This window comes from Phalangium opilio, unplaced genomic scaffold (assembly GCF_054372755.1).
Source record: "Phalangium opilio isolate 3A_F unplaced genomic scaffold, DU_Popi_V2 ptg000075l_1, whole genome shotgun sequence".
Classification (NCBI taxonomy): domain Eukaryota; kingdom Metazoa; phylum Arthropoda; class Arachnida; order Opiliones; family Phalangiidae; genus Phalangium; species Phalangium opilio.
In genome coordinates, this window is record NW_028324184.1 from 1216165 (window position 1) to 1240156 (window position 23992).

The window sequence follows — 23992 nt, forward strand, 5'->3', positions numbered from 1 at the left end:
AAGAACTTCGCGCTTATCTACTTCCGATATAGTTGAAAAATAACACGCAAGGTGCCTGTTAGCTGGCGATTGCGAAGCTCAAGCCCGCGTTGTTTGGGAGAAATGAAGCATTGGAGGGAATGATCCATCGTTCAGCTACCAACTGACGTAGAAAGACTGCGGCCGTACGACTTCCCCAAGTATCGCTTCTATTCCATTAAACGTTGCCAGTTTAAAATATTTGAACCAATAATGATATTCATACGACAAGCTGTATAGTCCAACTTACAATCAGCCTTTAACTTCCCTAGTTCACTTTCGGGGATCGACTCAAAATGGGGGTAAGAACTTAGAGCAATCAATCATTGCCAGCAGTTTAAGCAGTAAACAAAGAATATTTCCAGGGGAGCTACTAAAGATTCTTTATCAGAAATCTTTCTTTGCAAAAAAGGCTCTCTCTCTTTTTTTGCATAATATTGACCGGTTTCGTCTTCAATAAAAAAACAAAACAAAGGCTGAAATTCGCTGTCTTGAAAAATACCCCCTTTCGCGTTGCCAATAAACGTCTTATTTTGTAATAAAAAGAAAGTGAAGTCAAAATGTGCACTGATTTTTCAATTTTTGCTCTCTCTGGAAACTAACCTATCGTTGCAATTTTTAGGAAGAGCGCGTTTCATCAAGTTACTTAAACGTTTCATTAACTCGATAGATATCTTCGGCGGTTATATTAAATCATGGCGAGTAAGGGAAGTTAGCTGAACCGCGAATCTAAGTCAGCGAAAAAATGCATCCGAAAATTTCAAGTCCCTCCAGATTCTTTTTTTTTTCATTATTTTGTCGGAGATGTTTTCTGCCCCTCTGTCATCAGGCTCGAAGCTTAGCCTTGGCCTTAGCCTTAAAGGAAAATCGCTGTCGACAGTGAATTGACGAATGAGTGGACACATTTTACTCTTCCCCCAGTTTAACTCCCTCCCCCCCCTAGGTTGGCCTTATCCCGTTTTTGACCTCCCGTTATAATCATCAGAGAAGCCCCCCTCCCCTTTATGACGCATAGCTACTTGACTTCGTTATTGGGTAAATATTGCTTAAAACTGGTCTAAAACCGACTAAGAACCTCGGCAGTCGTTTAATTTCGACTACCAAAAGGTTTCGACAGCAACCGCGGACTTTGGTGTTCCCTACCAATTATAACATTCAAACACTTCGGAGAATAAAACATAACCATACTTCAAGAGACGTTGCTTTCGCGGCAATAATCCCACCAATAAGGATGGAAATCAAGGGTTCATCTTTGGGCATAGCTATTGTCTTTGGCTTGCTATGGAACGCGGCATCTTTAAAAGTCATTCCTAGTTCCCCCCCCCTTTTGGAAAGCTGTATTTCTTATAGTTCATCTTGGAGAAGTCTTAACTCTACTCCCCGCGCTAATACGGCAGTCGTAGCACGTTCAGCTTCGATTGGATTCCCCCTTGACAAATCTGATGACTCTATTTTATAAATTTCTGCCAAGTTCGCCAGTATCAAATCTATTAAAAGGGAGAGTGAACGATTTCCAATACGACAAAAGAGTTAAACAAAAGATGTTTCGAGTATTTATCGGAATTAATGAAATCTCTTTGAATTATGGCGAGAAATATCGTGGTTTCTTACGACTTTGATTTAACGCAAGACAATTTTAAAATTAAAGAAGACTTGACATAGTATCTGTTTCGATCAGCGAGCGATATAGGCCATATTTCCTTCCCTCTGAAGTTGAACGAACGCACCCACCAACCCCTTTTATTTGTTTTACAAATACGTCAAGTGTTTTACGCAACGGGCACGTCACTCTTTTCAACCCAAATTACCACAAATTAATCCCTTAAAAGTAAACGCGTTGAAATGAGAATCCCTTGGTACCGTATTTTTTTTCTTGTCCAAACCTTTCAATTTCATTTCTTATTTTTGCTACACTCGAAATCCCTTTATATCCCGAGAGAAGTTTATTCTTTCTATTTTTACTCGCTGGGCAGTTTGTTTTGGCGAAAACCCTCTTCGCGTGTCCAAAACTGTTAAACCTAAAATATCACGAGGTCGGATTTGGGAAAAAACGGCAAACCATCATAGTGTAAAGATACCCGCACACTTTGCGCGTAATTTATTTTTTCAAATAATTCAAGAAACTATGGAATGGGACTAACGAACTTTTGAATTTAACTCGCGTTAACCCAATTTTTAAAATAATTACGCAGCTCCGTAACTATCGCAAAACGTCTGGTTTAATTGAAAACAATAGAAAGTTTGGACTAGTTTTAAAAATCTTAAGAATTTTCAGATTTCTAGGGACGGTTCGGAAGATACAATAGCCCCTACAGCGTTACTGAACAGTCCGTGTTAAGACACAGGACGCAGCTAGTCGGCGTTGGAGAGAAAAGCCGTGTCGGGTTAGACAAGCATCAAGGCTGATTATAGCGGGTATAGTGTCTCGAATTTCGTATCAAGTAGATATATCCTAGGCGCAGTAGCGTATATATGCAGGCCACACCATTGATCCGGACACCCTCGGTCGTGGCTGGACGTCCATCGGAGGGGCTGGCTCTGGTATCTCCGGTCCAGCGCAAAAATGCCATCTCTCAAATCCCCCAGGGAGTTTGTCTCGGACGGACCCCACTACTGTCACTTACGCTAAATGAAAGCGAGTCGGGACAAACCCGAAGCAACCCTATCCTTCTTCCGCTATACCATTTTTATCCTTGTTTCAAAGCGCTTTTTATACCCGAGTTGATAGCGAGGGTAATAAGGGGGATAACGCTTCCTTTAGGTTCGTGGGAGTCTGCCTTTACGACTCGGTACTTTCCAAAGTAGAAAACTTAAGTTTATTAAGGATACGATACGCGACACTACAGTGACTAGTCGGACAAACGCCGGTTTCCTTTGACCGGAAGTCTCGAGGGATAGCGGGGCATGGTACCAACCTGACTATGGTATAAATTGCCCTGGCTATATTTGTCGGTGGCGAGAAAAGGGTAAAGTAGCCATATATAGTCGTGTGCAATATTTTTTTTAGGCAATTGGGCTATATTACAAATTGGCGTAGTTGACTATTTGACCTTGAAAATAAGTGCGTGGAACAAGATTTAAATAGGTAAAATGCTAAACAACGAGTTGCGAGGGTGGCCCCAGACTTTAAATCACTAGAGTCCAAATTAATACGACGTTCATTTAACCAGCGCAGTTCAAAATTAAGTATACTACCACAAAAAGACATCCCTGCATCCCATAACCAACCCATAGATCATGAATATACCATCTTATAAATTAGTCCACGGTTAACAATATATTACCACGCGGAAAAAGGACATAGCAGGCTGTCTTCATTAACTCCGAGCGCATTATTCTCACCTTGGTACGCGGCCAATATAGATGAGGTAAGTTTTAATTACAAGGATCTTGTTGGCCGGTAATTGTATCAAGAGGAAATAACTCAGGTAGGGGCTAAGGGAACGGCTAAATCAAGCGCCCGACTAACCCCTTTTGGCCCGATATACTTTGCCAGAAACTCGGGTCCTCTAAGGAGGAAAAATAAGGTAATTAAAAGAACCGTACCTACCGTAAGGAGTATGGGAGGTGGTAGGGCTGCGGGCTCAGTGTTTAGACGCGACTAATTAACACGTTCCATTATGCATTATTAATGAATATTCCTCAATAGCCCCAGCGACCAATCAATTAATTCGAGGCGTATTACGTTCTAGAAAAGCCAGTAGCTACGGTGTGTATTAAGGGAGGCAAAAAGGGAGTCATCGAAGAAGGAACAGTACGCTCACTTAACCACCGATGAAATAAGAGTGTAAAATACACCAGGCCATAGATACCAAATTTCAAAGACGATGCCTATTTCACGCATCAGTAAGCGTGATGCTTTTTGCAATTGAACAGTTTGGACAAAATAGAACTGTAACTTTGTGGACTTTCCCTAAGAAACACAGCATGCTTGGACAATTCCCTAAGAAAGCTAGCTTGATTTGACCATCTCCTATCTAAAGAAACAAGGTTTTCAAAGTCCATTCTTAAATACAACCTAAAATTCTCACCATGAAAACCGAAAGTCATGTTTGTTTCAAATCCAACATTCTTGCAGCAACAATCCACATCTCTCCACTTTAAGCGCGGCCGAAAATTAACTTCTAATAAAAAATATACCACGTCACTCCGTATTTACAACACAAAACCAAAGCGAATCCCCATAATTAGGACGCGCTAGGGGAAACCCTTAGAGCTACCTTCCCACACGTTGTAAACCCGAGCGGATACGAGATTCTTCGGAGAACCCAAAAGAAGAGTTATGGAAGCGACGCGCTATTAACAAGAACTCGCTTGAATGATCTAATTACAAAACCGCTGATCAAAGGGAAAAAACTTGCGCGCCAGTCTATACTGGCGGGACTGGGCGGTAAAGGGGTTGAAAAAAGTCTCCAGGAAAGGATTCGAGGCTTCAATGGGTTAATGGATTAGTCGCGAACGATAAAACTTAGAGACGTGGAGCAATTAAATCAGGATTTTTAAAAAGTAAATTAAGGCAATTTTTTTGATACATTTTTTGGTGAAAAATAACTGGATTTTAGATTTTAATTCCTAGTCGTGTAGAGCTTGGCTAGCTTTTTAATAAACGAAATCCTGGCTCAAATATACACCTGGTCCCTGGACACTCGGGAAGGGTAATAATATTGCCAATCAAGGGTGCATCTTTCCCAAAAGTTTATATTTATTTGCACTCCGCGTTTAATTTCTCCAAGACTAAGTCTAGCGACCTTGGTCAAAGTGATAAAGATTGAACGCAGACTGTTTGGGTATAGTTCGAGAGAGAGAGACAAAGTTATTTGTCTAATTTAGTACGGCTATCAATTCGCTTAAGAGTTCCTTAATTAGGCCTAACGACGCGTAACGTAATTTTCCTTTTCACTTCGCGAGTGAACTTTGATTGCGAGAGACCATTGCCATTCGTAGATAAGATGGCGTCAAAGGAATACAAGTTTAATTGGACGAAATTCGATAAAACATCACGATATATAATTCCAATCAACCCTAGAGAATTTTGAACCTTAAACATTCTAACCTAAACCAAGAGTAAAAAGTTTTCTCGTTATATAAAACATCCTGTAGGCCTATATGATAATCAAATTTATTAATCGAGGCCGCGCTTCTCAAGACGTTAATCCATATTTCATATCAAAAACTAATCTACAAACTTAAGAAGTTAAAGCGATTTCCGGGTTTTTAGCCAGAAAATAATTAGTAAAAATCCCAGGTAAACATGGATAGGTAATTAATAAACTCCCAAGAAAATATATAACTCTGCTTCTCGGAACTCTAGTCGAAAGTTCATTAATTTTGAAGGTTTGCGGATCATTTCGTTAATAAATAAGAAAGTAAAAGGAAATCCCAGAAGCTTCACTTCTCTAAGGTTATATAAAATTTAAAGGTAATGTTCGAGCTTTAAATCATAAAATACGTGGCTCATTAAAACTTAATTTCACTGGAAATCGCAATAACGGCCGACGAAAGAAACTGCTATAGCGCTTTAAGAATTACAACCAGACTTAACCTACATCGAGTACAAGTCCCCATCTCTTAATTCTAAAATGCTTTGAAAACAAATCATTTAGATCACTGTCTCAGCAGGTACCATTTCTCCCAAAAAACAACGCCAAGTTCGCGGCAGGCGCGTGCATGGACCTTTCAAAAGACATAGCGATTCATTAAGGCTTTCAAGAGCTTTCATAGTCAGAGACGTTGTACTTATATATCAACTATAGACAAAGAATAAAAGCGCGAAAGAATTTCTAGCCTTTAGCCAGAAAAGCTAGCCTGCAGAAAAGGCCCCGATGGCTCTCTTGTCAAATAAAACAAAAAGAACTTACGTTGAGAGAGAGTTACCCCTTTTGTTTTAAACATAATCGGCAGGCGCAACGTACGATCTAGAGCGAGAGATTTTCGCAACAGCTCGCCCAAAGCTTAAGTTCCGAGAAAGCCGCACGCAGTTTGGGGCCCAATCTATCAAAGTCTCCGACTACTAATTAGCCCAGTAATTAAAAGGAAGAACGCTTCGGTTACTGACACGCGTCTCGGTAAGTCGTCGCTACTGCATGCAGTCGCCGCGTATTTGGGGTATATATAAGCGTTGAATAAGAAAACCCTAGCTCTCTTTTGGAACAAAAACGAATTTTCCTTGTTGTAAGGAGAGAATACGTTAGGATTTGATGGGGGAATAGTTTCATTGAGAGAAAATACAATTCCTTAGAGATCCGCGTGTGTATTATATGCATGCGAAGATGGAGTTCCTTGAACGACTTCAATTTCGAAAGAATACTTATTGGAATACACGCTTTCGAGAGAGTTCAACTCATCTGCATGCGTGGGAAGATCAAGATGGGAATTCTAACAGGCATGATATTGTCACGACTTGATTCGGTAAAATAAGGTTTATACAGTTTGGGAGTTTGTTTACGCGACCATTGTCAGGGCATTGTTGTTGAGAAAGAGTTTTAGAAGTTTATACAGAGTAGCTCATCGATGATTAGTTTCGTTTTACCTTCCCATATAAATCTAAAGGTCAAAATGATAATTTCCCATGGATTTGCGCGGGCGGCAATTTCAAATAAACATCGACGGTACATTCCCCGAAAAAAAAACATTAATTAAAAATATTAATTTCCCAGGCGAACAATTCAGTCCAATTACATTTGATTAGAAACGGAAGTCCTTGGCGTCCCTTACCAAGAAATTCCTCTTTTACCACTAAAGCCGTCTCATCGTGGCTAAAAACTGACATTTCTTTCAACGCCACCTTAAATTCGAGGGCTCGGACATTTACTCAACATGATTTTTTGTGCGCAAAGTTAGACGCGACAATCACGTGACCTGAACGGAATTTTCTTAATAAAACTCCCCATATAGTCTCCCTGAAAGCGTATATAATCCGGCAACTGCGAGTAGGGAGGCAACTTGTGTCTAAAAGTCACCGAAAAGGTGGTACGTACTTGTCAAAGGGGGGGGGGAGAAATTGCGGTCTCTTTTCAATTTTCATCATTTTTGACTTTGGGCGTCCAAGCACGACCTTTTAGAAAAGTTAGGGAACAGTACAGCTAGGTATTTCCCCAATGGACAAGGTAACCTTTCACTAAAAGAATACCCCAAAATCCCGGAACCTAATGGCTTAAGTTAGTAAAGGGTTAAGGTGATATTTTGATGGGGTTACGCCTATACCGACGTGTAACGAAGAAAAGGGAAAAAAAGAAAGAAACGAAGGAGGAAATTAGATTTCTCGATCTTGCAGGTTATTTCGCCCGCCACTGATGAAAGAAAAAGGAAAAAATTTTCCCACCAAGGAAGAGAAAAATGTCCGCCGCGACTGAGCTGGCCAATAGGAAGCGTGGTCCTTAAATAATTTTGGTAAGTCTCTAACCAATTACAATTTTTCCATTAAAGGGGGAAACCTCCATGGAGGAGGAAAAAAATATACATCGCGTGTTTAGATTGTAATTACATATTGGGATGAAAATTGGGAAAAAGGGAAGCATCGTGGGACTCGTTCTTGGGTAGAGAGGAAATATTATTAACAATAGAAGCAAGTTGCTTGTAAAAATAAGTACAATGTCTCGAAGAAATTTGAAGATTAAACTTAATCAATAGCACTCCGCTATTAGCTACTAAATTAGACAGGTGGTCTGAAATAATCAATGATATACGCACTATACATTGAAGGTTTGTTTCTATACGTCACTCCCTAATAAGACCGCAAATATGCGAATTTTCCCGTCCACCCCCTTGACCAATTTTCGTGTTCACGCAATATAAAAGTGTTAACCCGCCTCAATAATCGTGTAAACCTCCCCCTTAACAAGAGTTCACGCGACACTTCGAAGCTATATTCAATATTGGCGCTTTCGTGACTGTTGTCACGGTTTTTGACGCCACCTAAACATGTCAATAACTCTCTTCGAAGTTCCACGGTACTTTTAAACCAGATGAGGTACCGCGTCCAACAACTATCTTAACACCGCCTGATCATGACGTGCCAAGAAGGAAAAAGGGGTAAGTACTCACGTCTAGCAGAGCGTGTAGCTGGTTGTCTTCTAAGACGGACGTCAAGAAGTTCTTTTCGTGGTCCGCGCTTTCCGTTAGGCAGTGAATGTCGTCCAAACTGTCCAGCACGGCCGAAACGGCACCTAAAGCCAATCGAACAAAAAAATATACGAACATAAATATAATCTTGGTACTTGTAAGTTGTTTCCTAAGTTAAATTATTTTGGCCTAAAACATTTGGTTTTTCAGTTAATACGGTGCGGTCATTCAGTTTCTTTTTTGACCATCGTAATAAATTGTATGGACAAAAACGACAATCCGAATATCATCTTAAATCAAAAGATAAGACGGAGAAAAAAAAATAGATAACTCGGACTCTGGGTGGGTGGGAGATATGGGATTTAAAAAAAAAAGAAAGGAAATTGAAATTCGGGGACTGAATCCATCGGGGGATAAGTTACTGTAACTTTGGAATATATATATATATAGTCAAAATGTTCAATTTGTTTAGAAGAAAAATCTCCAACAAAATATCGGGGGGCCTTCGGGGCTTACATGGCCAATTTTCTATCCCAGAGAAGAAAACAAAGGGGGGGGGGATGGGCTTATATTCTTTCTAAAAATAGTCTATAGATATAGGCCTACGTTTTCAACTCGCAAAGTAGGTAAGCCAAAGGCGAAGGCGGTCTAAATAATAGGCCAAGGGGTATATACAGGGCGCTTCAGCTATATGGTCTTATCACGATTCAAAGTTTACAAACTACGACGTAGTTATTTTGAAGAACTGTAAAGCTAGATTCCCACTCGACGGAAAACACGACGGAAACCCGGCAGAAAGGGGTTAGACCAAAAAATCTTTACGCCGAGCCCGACGGAATTTCCGTTCGGTCGGGCGTAAGTTGTGTTCTATTTTTTCGGTCGTGTTCGGCGTTACGCCGGTGCCTCAGGCTCCCCTCAGCCAATGAAATTATCCCACTGACAACGTCATAAATTTCAAGAGCGCACGCACACGCGAGATCGATGGATAGCCGCCATTTTTTTGTGGTTGACCAAGGCTTATTGGAAACATACCACCAAGAAAGAAAAATTAAACTTACGAAAGTAAAAAGAGATAAGATGTTAATAAGGAAGACTTTACAGAGGAGGTTAGAAAATATCCCTTCTTGTACGATCAAAGCGACAAGGGGACAAAGATACCAATTCAGAGTGTGAAATAGATGTTATGGAAACAACTCAAATCTGTCACGTGACCCAAAAATATCTACCGCCAAACTGAAAATTCAGTCGTAGCGTGAACGGTCTACCGCCGGACGCCGGCGTAAGTTAAAATTTCTACTGTTGGCTGTGTGATTTCCGCCGGGTTTTTTCGGTCGAGTGGGAATCAAGCTTAACACAATGCTTCAACGTGTAATAGAAGGTCCTGTCTTTGTACGCGATTTGAAGTTCCATGGTTCGTACAAATCTTGGAAAATGCGATTTCCCCGAGTTTTCGAGGTTTGTACGAACCCTGATAACATTTCTGGACGTATTAGCGAAAAAGCAATTGCGGCAATTTAAAACCTATTAAGCATGCTTGAATGCAACGCGCTAAAACGCATCATCCAGTTACAGTTCCCTTCAAAATCGAAACAAATCTACCTAAAATAAAATTCACCCGTCCAACCCCAAGTACGTCCCCAAAAAACGGCCAGAGTAATTGAAAAAATACTCGGACAAGGCTTCCCACTTTAGCCGCATCTCATCGCGAAACTTATACGCATCGGGGGTATTTTTCTTATCAGTTTTCTCGCGTTTCTACGTAGCATTCTGAACTTGGGATGAACCGTATGCCTATCTCAATACAGAATTCCAAAAAATAAGGGATTTGGTGCCATAAATAGCTCGCAATTTAAATATTGCATTCCGTTATATGAGATGAACTTTAAAAGATACGTGAAATCTCGGCAACGTGGGGGGGGGGGAAGGAGCAATTTTTAAAAAGATCGATTTATTGATCCAGGATGCATAGGAAATGCAACGCGTGTATCGCAATATCTGCAATGGCATCTACACAGGAAAATCCCTCGCATTTTAAAGAGGATACCCATGGTTGGGATTGGCAAGATTAGACTTAAATTATAATATACTAGCTGTTACCCGCGGCGTCGCTCGCGTGTGATAAGAACTTCCATCAAAATGATACAAATAATGGGTAGATTTTACTGATGACCAATATTTTTGTAGCATCCTAGGAGCGAGGGCACTCGGCGTTGCCCGTCAGCCCGTCGGGCCATTTTTTATTATTTTTCACGCGGACATTATTCTATAAAGAAGGCTTTTATGTTTTTGGCCGCCATTTAAAAAGATGGCAACAAATTGAGCCAAAAGGAGCATTCAGCCCGTCTATAGGTTAAAGGAAACCCGTGTACTAAATATTTGCGAAATCGTTTGAAACGCGCGGACTTTGCTGCATAGAGAAGATTTTTTTACATTTCTGGTCGCCATTTTTAAAGATGGCGGCGAATTGGAAAAATCTTCTTTAGTACGCGCCTACTACTTATGAGTAACGTTCCTGCAAATTTTCAGCCTTCTAGGGCAAGCGGTTTGGGCTGGGCGTTGATTATCAGTCAGTCAGTCAGTCAGGACTTTGATTTATATAGATATAGATTTAAATGGCTACGAATTTATTTATTACGTAATAATTTTCCATTCAAAATTATAAACTGACTCTAAGGGGTCTTCTATATCTATCTATAATGGTCATTGGTTCGAAATAAAATAAGCAGACGTAAAACCAAACTATGGTCAAATGAGAACTAACTAAGGCGATTTGTAGTTCAGTTCAGACCCTGACAAGAAAAAGATGCCGCTACTAGATCCAGCAAGCTCCCCCCCCCCCCTTTAAATCGATCCATCTTAAGAAGTGGCCTTTTGAAGTTTGAAAAATGTCACAGAAGAAGGATTACTAAAAATGGTCAAATGATCATAGTGGAATGTACTTTGAACATAGAGATTGCCTTAGAGGAAGAATATTTAATAAATAACTCGTCGTTTTATTGATTTGTCATCGACTAGAAGCGAGGTGGCGGCGGGGGGGGGGTGAATAAAAGGTAGTGTTCGCCATCTAGCGACGTCCTAAGGTAATTTCCCGGATCAATTAATTTTCCCAGAACAAATTAAATATATGCTGTAAGGATTTAAGTAATTTTGAAACCTTCCTTAATTGAAATTAAAATTAAATTTACGTTCACGCACCGATTGATTATTCAATTACTTTATAATATCACGCAGGAGTGGTGACTTCTTAGCCCAGCACCAATTTAAACCATTATAAAAAGGAATATTACCAGCTGATGTAACTTCATCCTCAACTCCAAAGTCTGTTAGACCATCTGAGCTTGTCTCGTTGTTATTATTGTAATTGGACCATTTTGGGCTTGATACCGCAGCCAAGACAGCACCCTACGACAAAAGAGACCATTTTAAGAGGAATGTATCATAAACTCGGTAAAATAGATTTAATTTACTTTTAATTTCCGCCTTGCATTGAACCGCCTCATTTCTTCTACCGTATAATGTAGATGACTTCTTGGAAAACTTCTTTCCTTTAAAATATAAAAGGAAATTAATCATTAATTAGTTTAATTACCGATTCGTAAGCCTCAAAATGGATTTAAACTCACGTTTCAATGTTAAGAATACAAGTGTTTGAAATTTAAACGCTAAGCCTTGTCTAGGTTTTAATAACCTTTGATATAAATAAATAGAGCTATCTCAGTCGTGACGTCAGTGTCTAGGTAAAACGTCACGGGTTTAGGTTTGGCAGTGGGCGGCCATGTTTGGTACCGCTTTGGTTCTATGGGCAAATAGCAAGGGTGACGTCACACTAAGCTTACGGAGATAGCTCTATTTATTGGCATTTTTTCTAAGGTTTTTAACTTGGAAAAGACGCTAAGTCCCACGTTTCCGGCCTAACTTATTAAATATCTAAATCTTTCAGCGAAATTTAAATTAAAACTGGTCTTATAAAGGCTTAAATTGTTGCGTTTGACAGTTTGAGTTTCGCCCGATCCTTTTTTATGGGTGGGAGCAATGAGATAGATAGAGTTCCAATTCAAATCGGCTTACCGCGATACACATTATTTTTATCAAGCAAGTTTATCAAAACATGACAGCGCCACCTGTGAGCCTCTAGCGGAACTAATTACAACTTTTACTCGCTTATTTTCAATCAGAAACATCGTTATGATTTTTATTTCATCTATTTATTAGATTAAAAAGGACTAGAGTTTTTATTATTTAACTTGCTTATTTTATTTAACACGTTTAAAAAACTATTTTGACAGCAGACGGTAATAAAAAGTTCTTCAAGTGATTAATAGGTGGCGCCACCCGTATTTGATAAAGATTCATGCTCGACAAAAAGTGTATCGCGAATCGTCGATCTCGAGATCCCACGTTGTGACTCTAGGTTTATATATATATTCTATCTCATTGGGTGGGAGAAGGGGAAATTCCCGTGTCACGTGATAGTTGCAACAATTTAGACTAGGAGTAATAATTATTCATTGGAGTGGAATATACTTTACCATAATATGATTAAGCCCCCCCCTCCCCCAGACTGTTTATTTTTATCGTAAAATTTAACCAAATCAGCCTACACACGAGTTTAAACCCATTTACACAAACGAATGAAGATTAGGCCTATTTATTTGAAAAGTTATAATAGGAACAAAGTTGTAACTTACTCTTAACCATATATGGTCTAAAGCTTCATCCACCGTTATCCTCTTATCAGCGTCCAAAACTAACATTTTTAGTAAAAGGTCTTTGGCATTGTCAGAGACGTAACTCCATTGGCGACCACTCATCTGCGTTCATTAAAATTAAAAGTCATATTTAAATGACTCCCTATTTAATGATAAAATAAAGGGGGGTGAGACTAACGTTAATTTTGCCGGAGCATATTGCTTGGAAGAGTCTTTCTTTAGTTCCTAGGAAGGGTAGCGTTCCGCTGAACAAAACGTACAATAGAACCCCGCAACTCCAAATATCAGCGGCTTTCCCGTAAGGCTTTCTTTGTATCACTTCCGGAGCCATGAAGTGCGGCGTTCCAACTCTACCTTCATATGGGTCAAAAGGAAGTAAAAGTCGGAGAAAACTTGAAAAAAACTGACGTCAAAAACTGGTACCCCGCTTCTAGGGGGGTTCGAGGAGTGGGATACAATGGCACAAGACGTACTACATTCCTACACATCCGTCAAGTTATTTCCAACTGGTGAAGGAAATTAGGTTTAGCAAATGGGTCTAAGTCAAGGCCAAGGTCAAAATCATGAGTCTTAACCGCAACACCCCCCCCCGGGGGCAATGCCCAGTGACGTACGTCTCACAGTAACCCAAAACGACCAATCAAAAGTCGATAATATTAAGGCTAAGGCTAATTTGTTGACCAATTGGAAGTAAGACGGATTTAAAAACAAAATGAACCATATCTTACCAACACTGTCACACTGCAAATAATATCGTGCACTTGGGGTATACATTTTCTCATTCTCTACATGTAATAGGTCTAAAAGCAAAACAATTGATTGTATTTAGGCTTTTTTATGTCAATGCAACACAATATTAAGATAAAATAAAATATAAGCCCAAAAACACTCTTCAAAACATCAATTTCGAAATAATGTAAACCACGACGTGCTGATGTAAAAATCGATTCATTAAAAACCATGCAAATAAAACCAAACCCCCGTGATAATAAAATATTCACCGTATTAAAACAACAGAAAGTATTGAATTAATTAATAGTAAGTTAACTTTTTAAATATCGATTTAAGAATAATTAAAAATTTCCTTGCGTAGGTCGTTAATAGATGGCGCAATGTACCGCCCGCAAAAATCAATACGATATCGGAGGCCTCTTGTTTGTGGGGACTTTTTCAATGACCAGTAGGGCCCATCCCGCCCCAGGCCCCTGGATATTCATTGATTTTTCCCCCAGGGAAAGAGATTGGCTTAAAAAAAGGAAGTGGTACATTCTCTTCGTCCTTAACATTCCAAAAACTTTCCCCTATTTCCGGGTATTTATTGCCCTCTACCCAACTAACGATGCCAAATGGTTTTTCAGTCAAATGTAGTCGTTAAACTACCCAATGACCAAGGTTTTTCGATTTAACTCGACAATGAGTTGGTTAAAATCGTGATCTGTGGTCAATAAACTGGTTAGTGAATATTTAGGTCATTGACTTAAATGACTCGGGTCAGACTGTAAGGTCACTGGATTCTACGTTAGCCGTCGGACCTTAGGGTCGCTGAACTAACTTCGTAGGCCAAATATATGCGCAGGGTCATTCACTAACTACTTGGACGAGAACATCAACAAAGACCAACGAGTCACAGAACTAATTTAACGGGAATAGGCGCTTGAGTTTTGGTGTCTAATTGGTCAAACGTTTTTTAACCTTTAACATTAGGTACAAAGTCATCGAACCAGGTCTAAATCAGTGGGTTTAGCTTCACTTTGCGTTGATCAATCATTCCTAGACTGATGAGAATTCAGCAAGATCAGTAATTATCAGTCAGTCACTCCGTCAGCCTCCACTTACGGTACGGTCTAGTAGCCCTCGGACCCGCCCAACAAGAACCAGAAAAAAATAGGGGCACGCACTTGCAACCTAAGGCGGCTAAAGTATCGTAAACACCCCCGATACTTTTGCAAAAAGCTAGGCAATCCTGTTTGGCCAAAAGAAAAACTTAGTAGGCCAAGAGTATCAAAAAGACATTTATCATAAAAACGCGAGCCGGGTTCCTGTCCCGTCCTCGTCTAGTTGCTGCTGGTGGCAAACTTAACGCCGAGCAACCAATAACAGAAAGAAAAGAAGAGAAACTTCCGCCAATAAACATTCTACAGCTCCCGCTTCTTTAGCCTATATATCCTATACTTTTGCCAACTAAAGATAAGCAAGCGTAAGCGACGAAAACCTCTTCAACGGGAGTCGATAAACAGGAGTAAACGACATTAAACTCATTTGCCAAAAATCGTTAGAGGAAGGTACCCTGTAATTGCGTGTGCCTAGCTTAGTCGTAGATGCAAACGGGAATTCATTTATTTAAAAGAAGAAGGAATGATTAACAATCAACGAAGAGATCCATCGAGTGAGCGCAAAACGAGACAAGTTCTCCATTCACGCTTCCTTCAAATGAATAAATAAATTCCCAACGCAACAAATGCCTAACTTCTAACTTCATCGAGGAATATTAAGAAATCAAACTGAAAAAACCAACTCTCGTCTATCAACTCTGCAGGCTTCAACCAATAAGAGGGTGGGATGAGGCGGGGGTGTAAATTATCTTTTCACTGAACATTGGCAAAGGAAGAAAGTATAGGGATAGCGAGCGAGCCAGTCTGTATCGACCCAAAATCGGAGTAGCGGAAGCTGAAATAATAAAAAAGGCTATATCCATTGGGTAGGCCCAATATTTTTTCTTCAATGTAGTAACGCTGCTCGCTCGCTCGTTCTTCCTTTCTTTCTTTCAATCTAAACCCTTTTGAAGATGAGAACAGAAGAAAAGGAGAAGAATAAAGACAGAGCGAGTAAAGGAGAGAGAGAGAGAGAGAGACGGAGAGAGAGAGAGAGAGAGATGAATCGAAAGCGCAACCAATAATATGATTTCTCCTTCCAAAAGGGCTACTAGATTCTAGAGTCTGGCAGCACCGCGTGTTCTCGACTCTGTAGATTCCGAGGACTGATATTTGAGATTAAAAATGTCGTAACTTTCAAAAGGAAGGGAAAAACTTTCAACTAATAATTTGACAAATGACAGGTAACTTAATTTGTTCCACCGTGAGACATTGGAGGATAAAGAGTTAAAAAAAAATTTCTTTTTTTTTTTTAATAAATGTCGGTACAGAATCAGAACCAAGTAGTATCAGAAGTATATAATACTTCTCTTCGAGAGAAGTGTACCACAAAGCGGGGTAAGTGTAACGTCACTCTTCCCAACATCGGAACATTTAGAGCAAGGTTACTAAACCGAATCACATACGCGATAAATAGTTCCCTCATCATTACTCTATTAGCATTGAATTATTTGGCAAGACGCGCTTGCGCATTTTGTCCCACGTCAAGACGAGGTTTGTGGGATGATTGCTGGGGATTTAGTGCCAAACAATTATAGAATTCACCTTACGGTGCGATGCCCATTTGTAGTTTGATGAGCGGGAAAGCAAACTAAAAGGGGGAGCCTGGGAAGAATGACGTTACATAACTAAAGCATTAGGAGGATACAGAGTGTCATCCTTCTTCTATTATCCCCTTCTGGTAGTATTAAATGAAATTTCTTTAAATTAATTTATAAAATGAGCTGATGGGAACTTAAGATAAATAAATAAATAAATTCCAAATGTTACAGAATTTAAAACCAAAATGGGGGCCCTAATAATGCGACAAAAATATCTTAGCATCATTTTTTTATCCGAAACATATCTGATGTTACGACATTTTTACTCTGAAAATATCAGATTCCGACCACGACTTCAAGAGTTTACTGTAGAGGGGTTAGATTGGGGATACAGAGGGGGGGGGGTGCGAAGGAAAAGAAAGGTTTCTAACTATAAAGTATAGAATTGATCCCTGACCAAAGATAACGCGGTTTACTAGTTGCTCTTTCTATAGGCTACTCGAATAAGATTTTGATCATCCGCGCGGCCATGATCTCCTCCGATACAAATCATACAACTGATGGAGTTTAAGGTCAGCCTCAAAGATAGACAGTTGCAAGGCCTATTATTACCGCTTATGTCATATCAACTTGCCATTAAATCCCCACCAACATTGTACAGAGGGGGAAGGGGGGCCGTGTTATTTTATTGGAGTCTATTATTTGCGAAACGTAATAAGATCAAAAGGATCACCGAGTGGTGGTTATCAACAGTCTATGGAGGTTGAAGGAATGATGAATGGCCCGGCCATACTTCGCGACACCCTTTGGTGAGAAGAGAAAAGAGTTTTAGAAAAACCTTGGGGATGGTTTAAAAAAAAAAGAAGAATACAGGACGTATAATCAGGGTGCAATCTTGTTGTTGCTTTGAAAAGTGAAAGACGTAGTAGGGGGTTACTTGATAACCTAACCTATTAATACGTCGCCCTATCATTCAAGCTCAAGTGAGCTTAAAATCACTTTGGAAAGATTTTCTTTTCCAAGCTCACTTTGTTGTGGGGCTAACAATGTATAAGGAAGGATGGGGTTTCGGTCTCCAAATGGATCATGGGTCGTAAAGGGAGATAAGTCCCGTAAAATAATGGAACTTATTATGATTATGATGAGAAAAACCCGCTAGTCTGAAGAGGTCAGGGGTTATCTCAGTCAGGTATACCGCGTGATTAGATTGTTATCAAGGAAGTGAGCGGTGATAAGTAGACTATAGTATATACTGACCACTATCCACTATGTGCTTCCCGGACAACTGAACGGCGACTCCGAAACCTCCGAGTTTGAGCGGCGCGTTATTTTCCTTGCTAGCTAAGAGGACGCAGTGAGGCTTAATGTCCCGGTGTATGATGTTGTTGCTATGACAATAGCGTACCGCTTCCATCACTTGCCGAAAGTAATGGCTGCAACGAATTAAAAGACAAAAAGAGTGTGTCAGAGAGGGGAAATTAAGTTTGTCAAAACTAAAAGGAAAGTTTCGAGACATTGAAACAACATTAAAGAAATGGATTTGAAGGAGAATTTGGTTTTGCGGAAAATCCACTACAGATTTTTGTTTTTTTAATTTTTGAAGACCCAAATAATTGAAGGTTTTCCCAGAAGTCCCTATTTCATTTTCCCCCTTTAAGAGTTTCGAGTTGGGAATCTCTAAATTAGCAACTAGTGGTCCAATTTACGTTTCAAGGCGCGGCAAACATCCCTTAATAATCCATAAAATTCTAGGCTCTTCATTTGGGGGGCCCCCAACTGGAACTTTACACTTTCAAAAGGTATAGGTACGCAATTACATACCCTTTCCAAAAACTAGAAACCATATTCAAATGAGATTAAAATTTTGTTATACGTTAACTCCGCTTTAAAAATTCCTCTACCTAGAAGGAATTTGCGAGGAGCGAAACTTTCAAAATTTTTAGTTCCAATTCGAATATAATTTCGAGTTTTGGACCAAGTTTTGCGTAATAGTAATTAATTAACCGTAAGCCTTTTTAATGGTTAATTAATAAGGTAAAAATCCTGACTTTCTAAACCCAAAACAGGTAAAATTTCAAGTACTCACTAAGGAAGAGTTTTCAAATCCGCGGATATCTCGAATAACGTATAATTTAATTGTAACCCTAGATATCTATTTGAGGCCGATAAGGACGCGACACTGAAAATGGGGCTTAGGAAGACGCGCATTGTTGAAACTCTAAGCGAATTTTAAGCGCGTTTGGGGAGGGAATTAGAGCTAACATCTGCAATGAACAGCAATAAACACGGCTCATTAGTATACAAGCGTGACAACATTGTTGAAATGCCTAATCAAAGTTTAGGGGAACAAAGCCGACTACACATTACATTAGGCCGCTCAGCGCGTCGTAGCGCTAGCTTTGGCGCCATTTTTCAAAACGAGCTGAAGGACATTCTCGCGTTGATTACAACCTTCCTACGATTGGCTAAGCTACAAGTTCAATCGGGTTAGGATGATGATTTTAAAGGTTTCATAATCGCTTTGCATGGGGAGTTTGAAATGAAAATGATTTTAAACATTAAAAGGAACTTACCATATGACTCCCTCACTGTATACGAACCCCGCGTTGGACCGCTTGACCACTTCGAAGCATAAATCGGCACCCTCCATGCTGTAATCAAAAGTTTTTCATTAAAAAAACATTAATAAGATTCATTAAAAAACATAAATAAGTTACAATTAGGGAAAAATTTGCTCGAAAATGAATACTCACTATTCGAAAACCATATAGAGCATTCCCTCGGAACTGTACGTTTCTAGTAGCTCGACAATATTGGGATGTTTGAGCATATGACATATGGTGGCTTCTTGTTTCAAATCTATTGAAATGAGAGAGAGAGAGGAAAATTTCCATTTTAGCGCGTACGGATTAGCTCAAAGCCGCTTGTAGCGTAAAAACACGGAAATTCAAATTTGAAAGGGCGCGCTGACACAAACAGCGAGTGAAGCGACGCGGGATTATTGATGCCCCTTTGATTGGTCAAACTATGGAGGCGCCAGGGCTGAAAATCAACCTCATTCTCGTATACATAATGCCGCCTCGGGAACCAACCAGGGAAGGTTTAATTTTCTGTTCGCCAAATGATTGTGAATAGAGAGAAAGGTCGGAGTACGGGAAGAACCGCCAATCCCTAATTGTTCACGAAATTGATAAGCTATTATTGAATGTATTACGTTGGAATTCGTGAATGAATTCACAGTGCAAGATTATTCGGTCACCGTTAAGCTCGCGTTAAGATAATAGCTCGATGGAACGATAGGTTTGCCACTGATGATGTTAAATTAAGTTAAAGTGACGTACACTTTTCACAAGCTAAAGAATGCGTAAAAGGAATCTCTCAATGTAATAATATAATAATAGGCGATGAAAATTTTTAACCTAACTTTGTCCCATTCTTGCTAATTTTGTACAATACGTAAATACTCATTATAAAATTACCACTGCGTTTAAATAGATAGAAAAGTCGAGAAGATGTCGAAAGAATTGACATCCGAGAGAGAAAAAATATTCAGAATAGAAACCGCGAAGGGAAAAACAGTCAGCATTAGGAAAAAGAAGCGCAACGCGCGGATAGATATATGGACAGGCCTTCGTTCAATAGCCTAAAATGTCAATTTTTTGGGCGCTTGAAAAGAAAATGGGGCTATATGGAAATATGACGAATAGTTGGCGGCAAGGGCGAAACTACAATTTGCTCGGCCACGAATGAAAGGACGGGGCAGTTTGCGCGGGGGGCGATCGAGGATGGGCGAGAAACTTCCCGTCATTGATTTTCAAGCGTTGGTCTTCCTTTATATCTTGTCTATTTCACCCTAAGAATTTATTCCGTTAAAGCCAAGACCAGAAAAGAAGTATATTAACGCAAAGTTAAATCATTTATTTCCACTCAAAATCGAGTACCTAAATATAATAATAATAACGAAGGTTTTATTTATTGTAAGGGATATGTCCCTCAGCTAATTACGCTTTTATCCGTGTACAACATTTAATAAAGAATATAAAATTAGCAATTAGTTTAATTAATATTAGTGTTAGCGGATAATGTTGGGGTATTTCTATTAACCTACGTTGAATAGTTGGAATAAAAATGAAGACTGAAGTTTCTCATGCGGCATCAACAGGAAGCTAAGACAGTGTTAAAAAACGCATTACCACTAGCGTACAGTGAATTCCTCTTGAAAAAGGCTCCCAAACAGCGATTCCTTAACTTATAAAAAGATGATAAAGAATATAGTTGGAGGCGCAAGAGCGAGCGAGGGTTTTTTCCGGTGCTGCGGGAAAAATGGACATTAAAGCGCCTTAGAGAGATCCTTGTCGTCGGGATATGTACTTTTTCTTTTTCTTTAACAAATGGTCGACTTGGGAATTCCCCACAAAGCGGTTGGTTGGTTGGATGGTACTAGGCCTAGGCTGCAAGGGCGCGCGCGAAAAAAGAATGAACTGTAAAAATGGGGCGATATGAACTAAACCCTCTTTTACTCCCTTATTTTTCTCATCATCTTCCACAGCTGGAAGAGGAGGGGATTGCAAAAGGAAAACTCAAAAAAAAAAGAAGAAGAAAAGGTGCCAGAGACTATAGAGCATAATTTTTCCATTTTCTATATAGGAAAACCACGGACTGTCCTTCAAGGGAGAGTGAAATAAAAAGAAAAAATGTTACTTTTCGTGCTGGGTTTAAAAATTATTGAAACGAAGTAGGTTAGGTTGTTTCTCGTAAGTCTGCCATAAATTTAAGGGGATGTTCTTTGGGAAATCGATTTTAAGTCGAAAATGTTATTTCTATCTCCATTTTGCCCTAAGTTTTCGAGTTATGATTTGATGAGTGTTTTAGGGACGACCCCTTAATTAAATTAGAAATCATTGTCTTAATCAGTTTATTAACTAAATTTAAGGGGGTCATCCGTATAATACCCAAATCTTTCACCCCACTATATTACGTAATAAGATAATTATTATGGCACGTATACTTAAAAATATATTAATCGGGTAATTAATAGCTTTAAATGATAAAAATTAAAACAAGCCATTACGAGGCGTTAGTACATACCTCTAAGTGATAAAATGAGCTAAATATTTTGGCCTATAGCTATAATCTATTCTCGATATAAATTTACAAACTTATTACAGTTTCCCGAAGCTAGTACTTAACATTGAGGCATCTTCTAAACTGTAGTTTCGGCCAACTTTCGGAAGTTAGTTTACAACGTATAAACTCGGAACATTTATCGAATACGGATTTGTGGCAAAGGCCACTAACTCACTCACTCACTACACCAAGGTCTGGGGAAACTGTATCGTCTCGGAATTGGTCAATTTGTCATCGTTATCTTGACCAAACAAACCGTATCTTCACTTAGGAGCTTATACTAGCTGCCCGTTGTAGAGATGTCGCTAAAACGAGCTAACGGAGAAATACTCTCCCCGGAGAGTAATTCCGCGAATACGACATTTTATTAGTCCGGGCCGAGATTATAACTATAGCTACTTTACACACGAGGAGACGCCAGTTACCCGACAGCTCGGACATTATTAGTATATCTTAATAGACTCTTTTCAAAAGTAAAATAGGTTCTGGTTGGTATTTGACATCCATCTTGTTTTCTTAAGTCATAACATAGTTAAGTATTAAATTCGAAATTTGATAATCAAATATAATATAAAAGATTTTGTCCAAGTTTCAACTAATAGTCATAGGTAAAAATCCATTTCAAACACACACATAGAGAGAGTTCCCTTAAGCAAACAATTGAACGAAGGATTTTGCAAAAATAACAGCCCCGTTTCGTCCCTCTTAAATCCCCCTCCCCAAACCCTTCTAGGAAACAAATCCAAAGTTAAGCCTTTGTCGATTTGGGTGATGTACCATACTATCGCGATTCTATCCGCGTAGAAAACAAACTCGAAACTTATTCGAAAGTAGGTCGGGTGGAATAACATTTAAAGTACATCCGCAGTTTCACTCAAAATACTATTTTCAAACAAGAAAAATTACGATCACCTACCAATATCTACGTGTGATAGCTACAATCCTTAACCTATTCCGCAAATGAAAGCCAAACCAAGATGACGTGAACGCTATAATTGTAGCAACGGTTTCAGTTTCAGTCCTTTCTTAACCATTTCCTCAACCAACGCGTTTTCGAATATCAAATCTCCGTAAACAAACACGCGAAACTCCGGCCAAGGCCCCGCAAAATTCTGTTTCTATAAGCTACGTTGGTATTATATAATGCCACACGTAGATAAAAATAGCTAAGAAGTAGGGACTCGCGTACGCGGACCCCAAGAAACGCGAGCGGGAAAAAAACAGGGAAGAGTTAGTGTAGGGGAAGAAAGGAAAGCTTATATAATAGAGTATATAGCAAAGGAGGTTTGGAAGGTATCGGGGATTTAGGTCCAATGCGCGAAAGGTACTATGGGACGTTAAGCCGATCATTCCGCCACCAACTTTCAGATCCCGGTCGGGCTATAAGGTTTACGAAGAGATTTCAAGTAAACGAGATGGTTCAGCGAAGATTTTTCTCAATTTCTTAGGATTTTATGTTGAAAGTGCGTCACGCCTTGGAATTTCATTGAAAATCGTCGGAAAACTAAAATTCAATTTCGCTAAAATTGCTCAGAGCGGCGAACTCGGTAAGTAAATAGAACGTCGAAATGTTGATTGAGGTGAACTCAAATTCCTCTTAACCGCTTAAACTTTACTAAACTAACATCCAATTACCCCTCTCTTGACGACGATTTACTACGTCATCAAGTGGAAAGAGCCGCGCTTTTTATTTAAGTCTACGTCCCTTAACTATTTCGTCTAATATACCAACGGTTTAAGGATGGCACGAAAAGAAAGGGGGGGGGGCGCTCCGATCGCCAAGATATAAGCTTATATAAAACTGGCACGTGACACGAATAACTTTCGTCGCTTGAAACACCGAGCAATAGAGCCAATGGGGTTTTGGGAAAGGTTTGATGTCACCGAAAGGTTACGTTTCTATAGGTACTGTAGTTCAGAGTGGAACGAACTCTTAAACCAACCAAGAATGGGTCAAAGTTTTGTTATAGAGAAAACGCCTTATGGAACTCGCGGAGAGAATGTTTAAAGGGAAGCTATAGTAAAAACGACCTGGACGTATAAGATCGTAACCGAATGAATAAATTTGGGTCTCTCGTTAGGAATTCACTCTTTTGGCAGAATTAAAACGAAGACGACTAGCTATCGTTCTAATAAATAGTAATAATACCATAAAAAGGGAACGTGTTTTCATCCCTTTGAAGTCATATTAAGCGCGTACAATCAATGTTTTGAATTCGGAAAGATGACAAAAACAAAATAAAAAAAAATCACACAACTCTTTTCCGCAATGGAGTAAAAATAGAAAGAAGAAGAAAATGGACCCCCTTTAAAACCCATAAGATTTGGCCCTCCACTCGCGAATGGGAGAAGTGTAGTGTTAAACATTCTAGACACTCATTCACAAGGCTCATTTTATCACGTGACCTGGTTGCAACTACATTCAGCCCACCCGATTATTACGTTAAGGGGTGGGGGTTTCCTTCTCCTTTCTATATTTTCTCCATGACTCTGCTATGTTGGGTATGCGAGAAAAAGACACGTAGCCAGTATATTCTTTTCTACAGGTCTAGTGGGTTTATGAAAAACAAGGAAAAGAAAGAGGCTCTTACAGATCCGCTTTGGGAAATGGGAAAAGATGGGCCTTTTTCGATATATTTCCTATACCAACAACTCCGATCGGTCT

General features: G+C 39.5%; 1 protein-coding gene across 4 annotated transcripts in view; it reads right to left on the minus strand.

The window, feature by feature from the left end:
• CASK (peripheral plasma membrane protein CASK) overlaps positions 1-23992 on the minus strand; it is a 168472-nt gene that overhangs the window by 75201 nt on the left and 69279 nt on the right. For 2 of the 4 annotated variants that reach the window (XM_089844288.1, XM_089844289.1), the window contains exons 3-11: positions 18954-19059; positions 18774-18851; positions 17458-17633; positions 13517-13588; positions 12967-13142; positions 12768-12890; positions 11547-11624; positions 11367-11481; positions 8062-8183 (exon numbers count right to left, since the gene is read on the minus strand). In XM_089844288.1, coding sequence (XP_089700414.1) covers positions 8062-8183; positions 11367-11481; positions 11547-11624; positions 12768-12890; positions 12967-13142; positions 13517-13588; positions 17458-17633; positions 18774-18851; positions 18954-19059 — 1046 coding nt within the window. The remainder of the gene's footprint in view (positions 1-8061; positions 8184-11366; positions 11482-11546; positions 11625-12767; positions 12891-12966; positions 13143-13516; positions 13589-17457; positions 17634-18773; positions 18852-18953; positions 19060-23992) is intronic. The other 2 variants (XM_089844290.1, XM_089844291.1) reach the window with 1 other exon arrangement.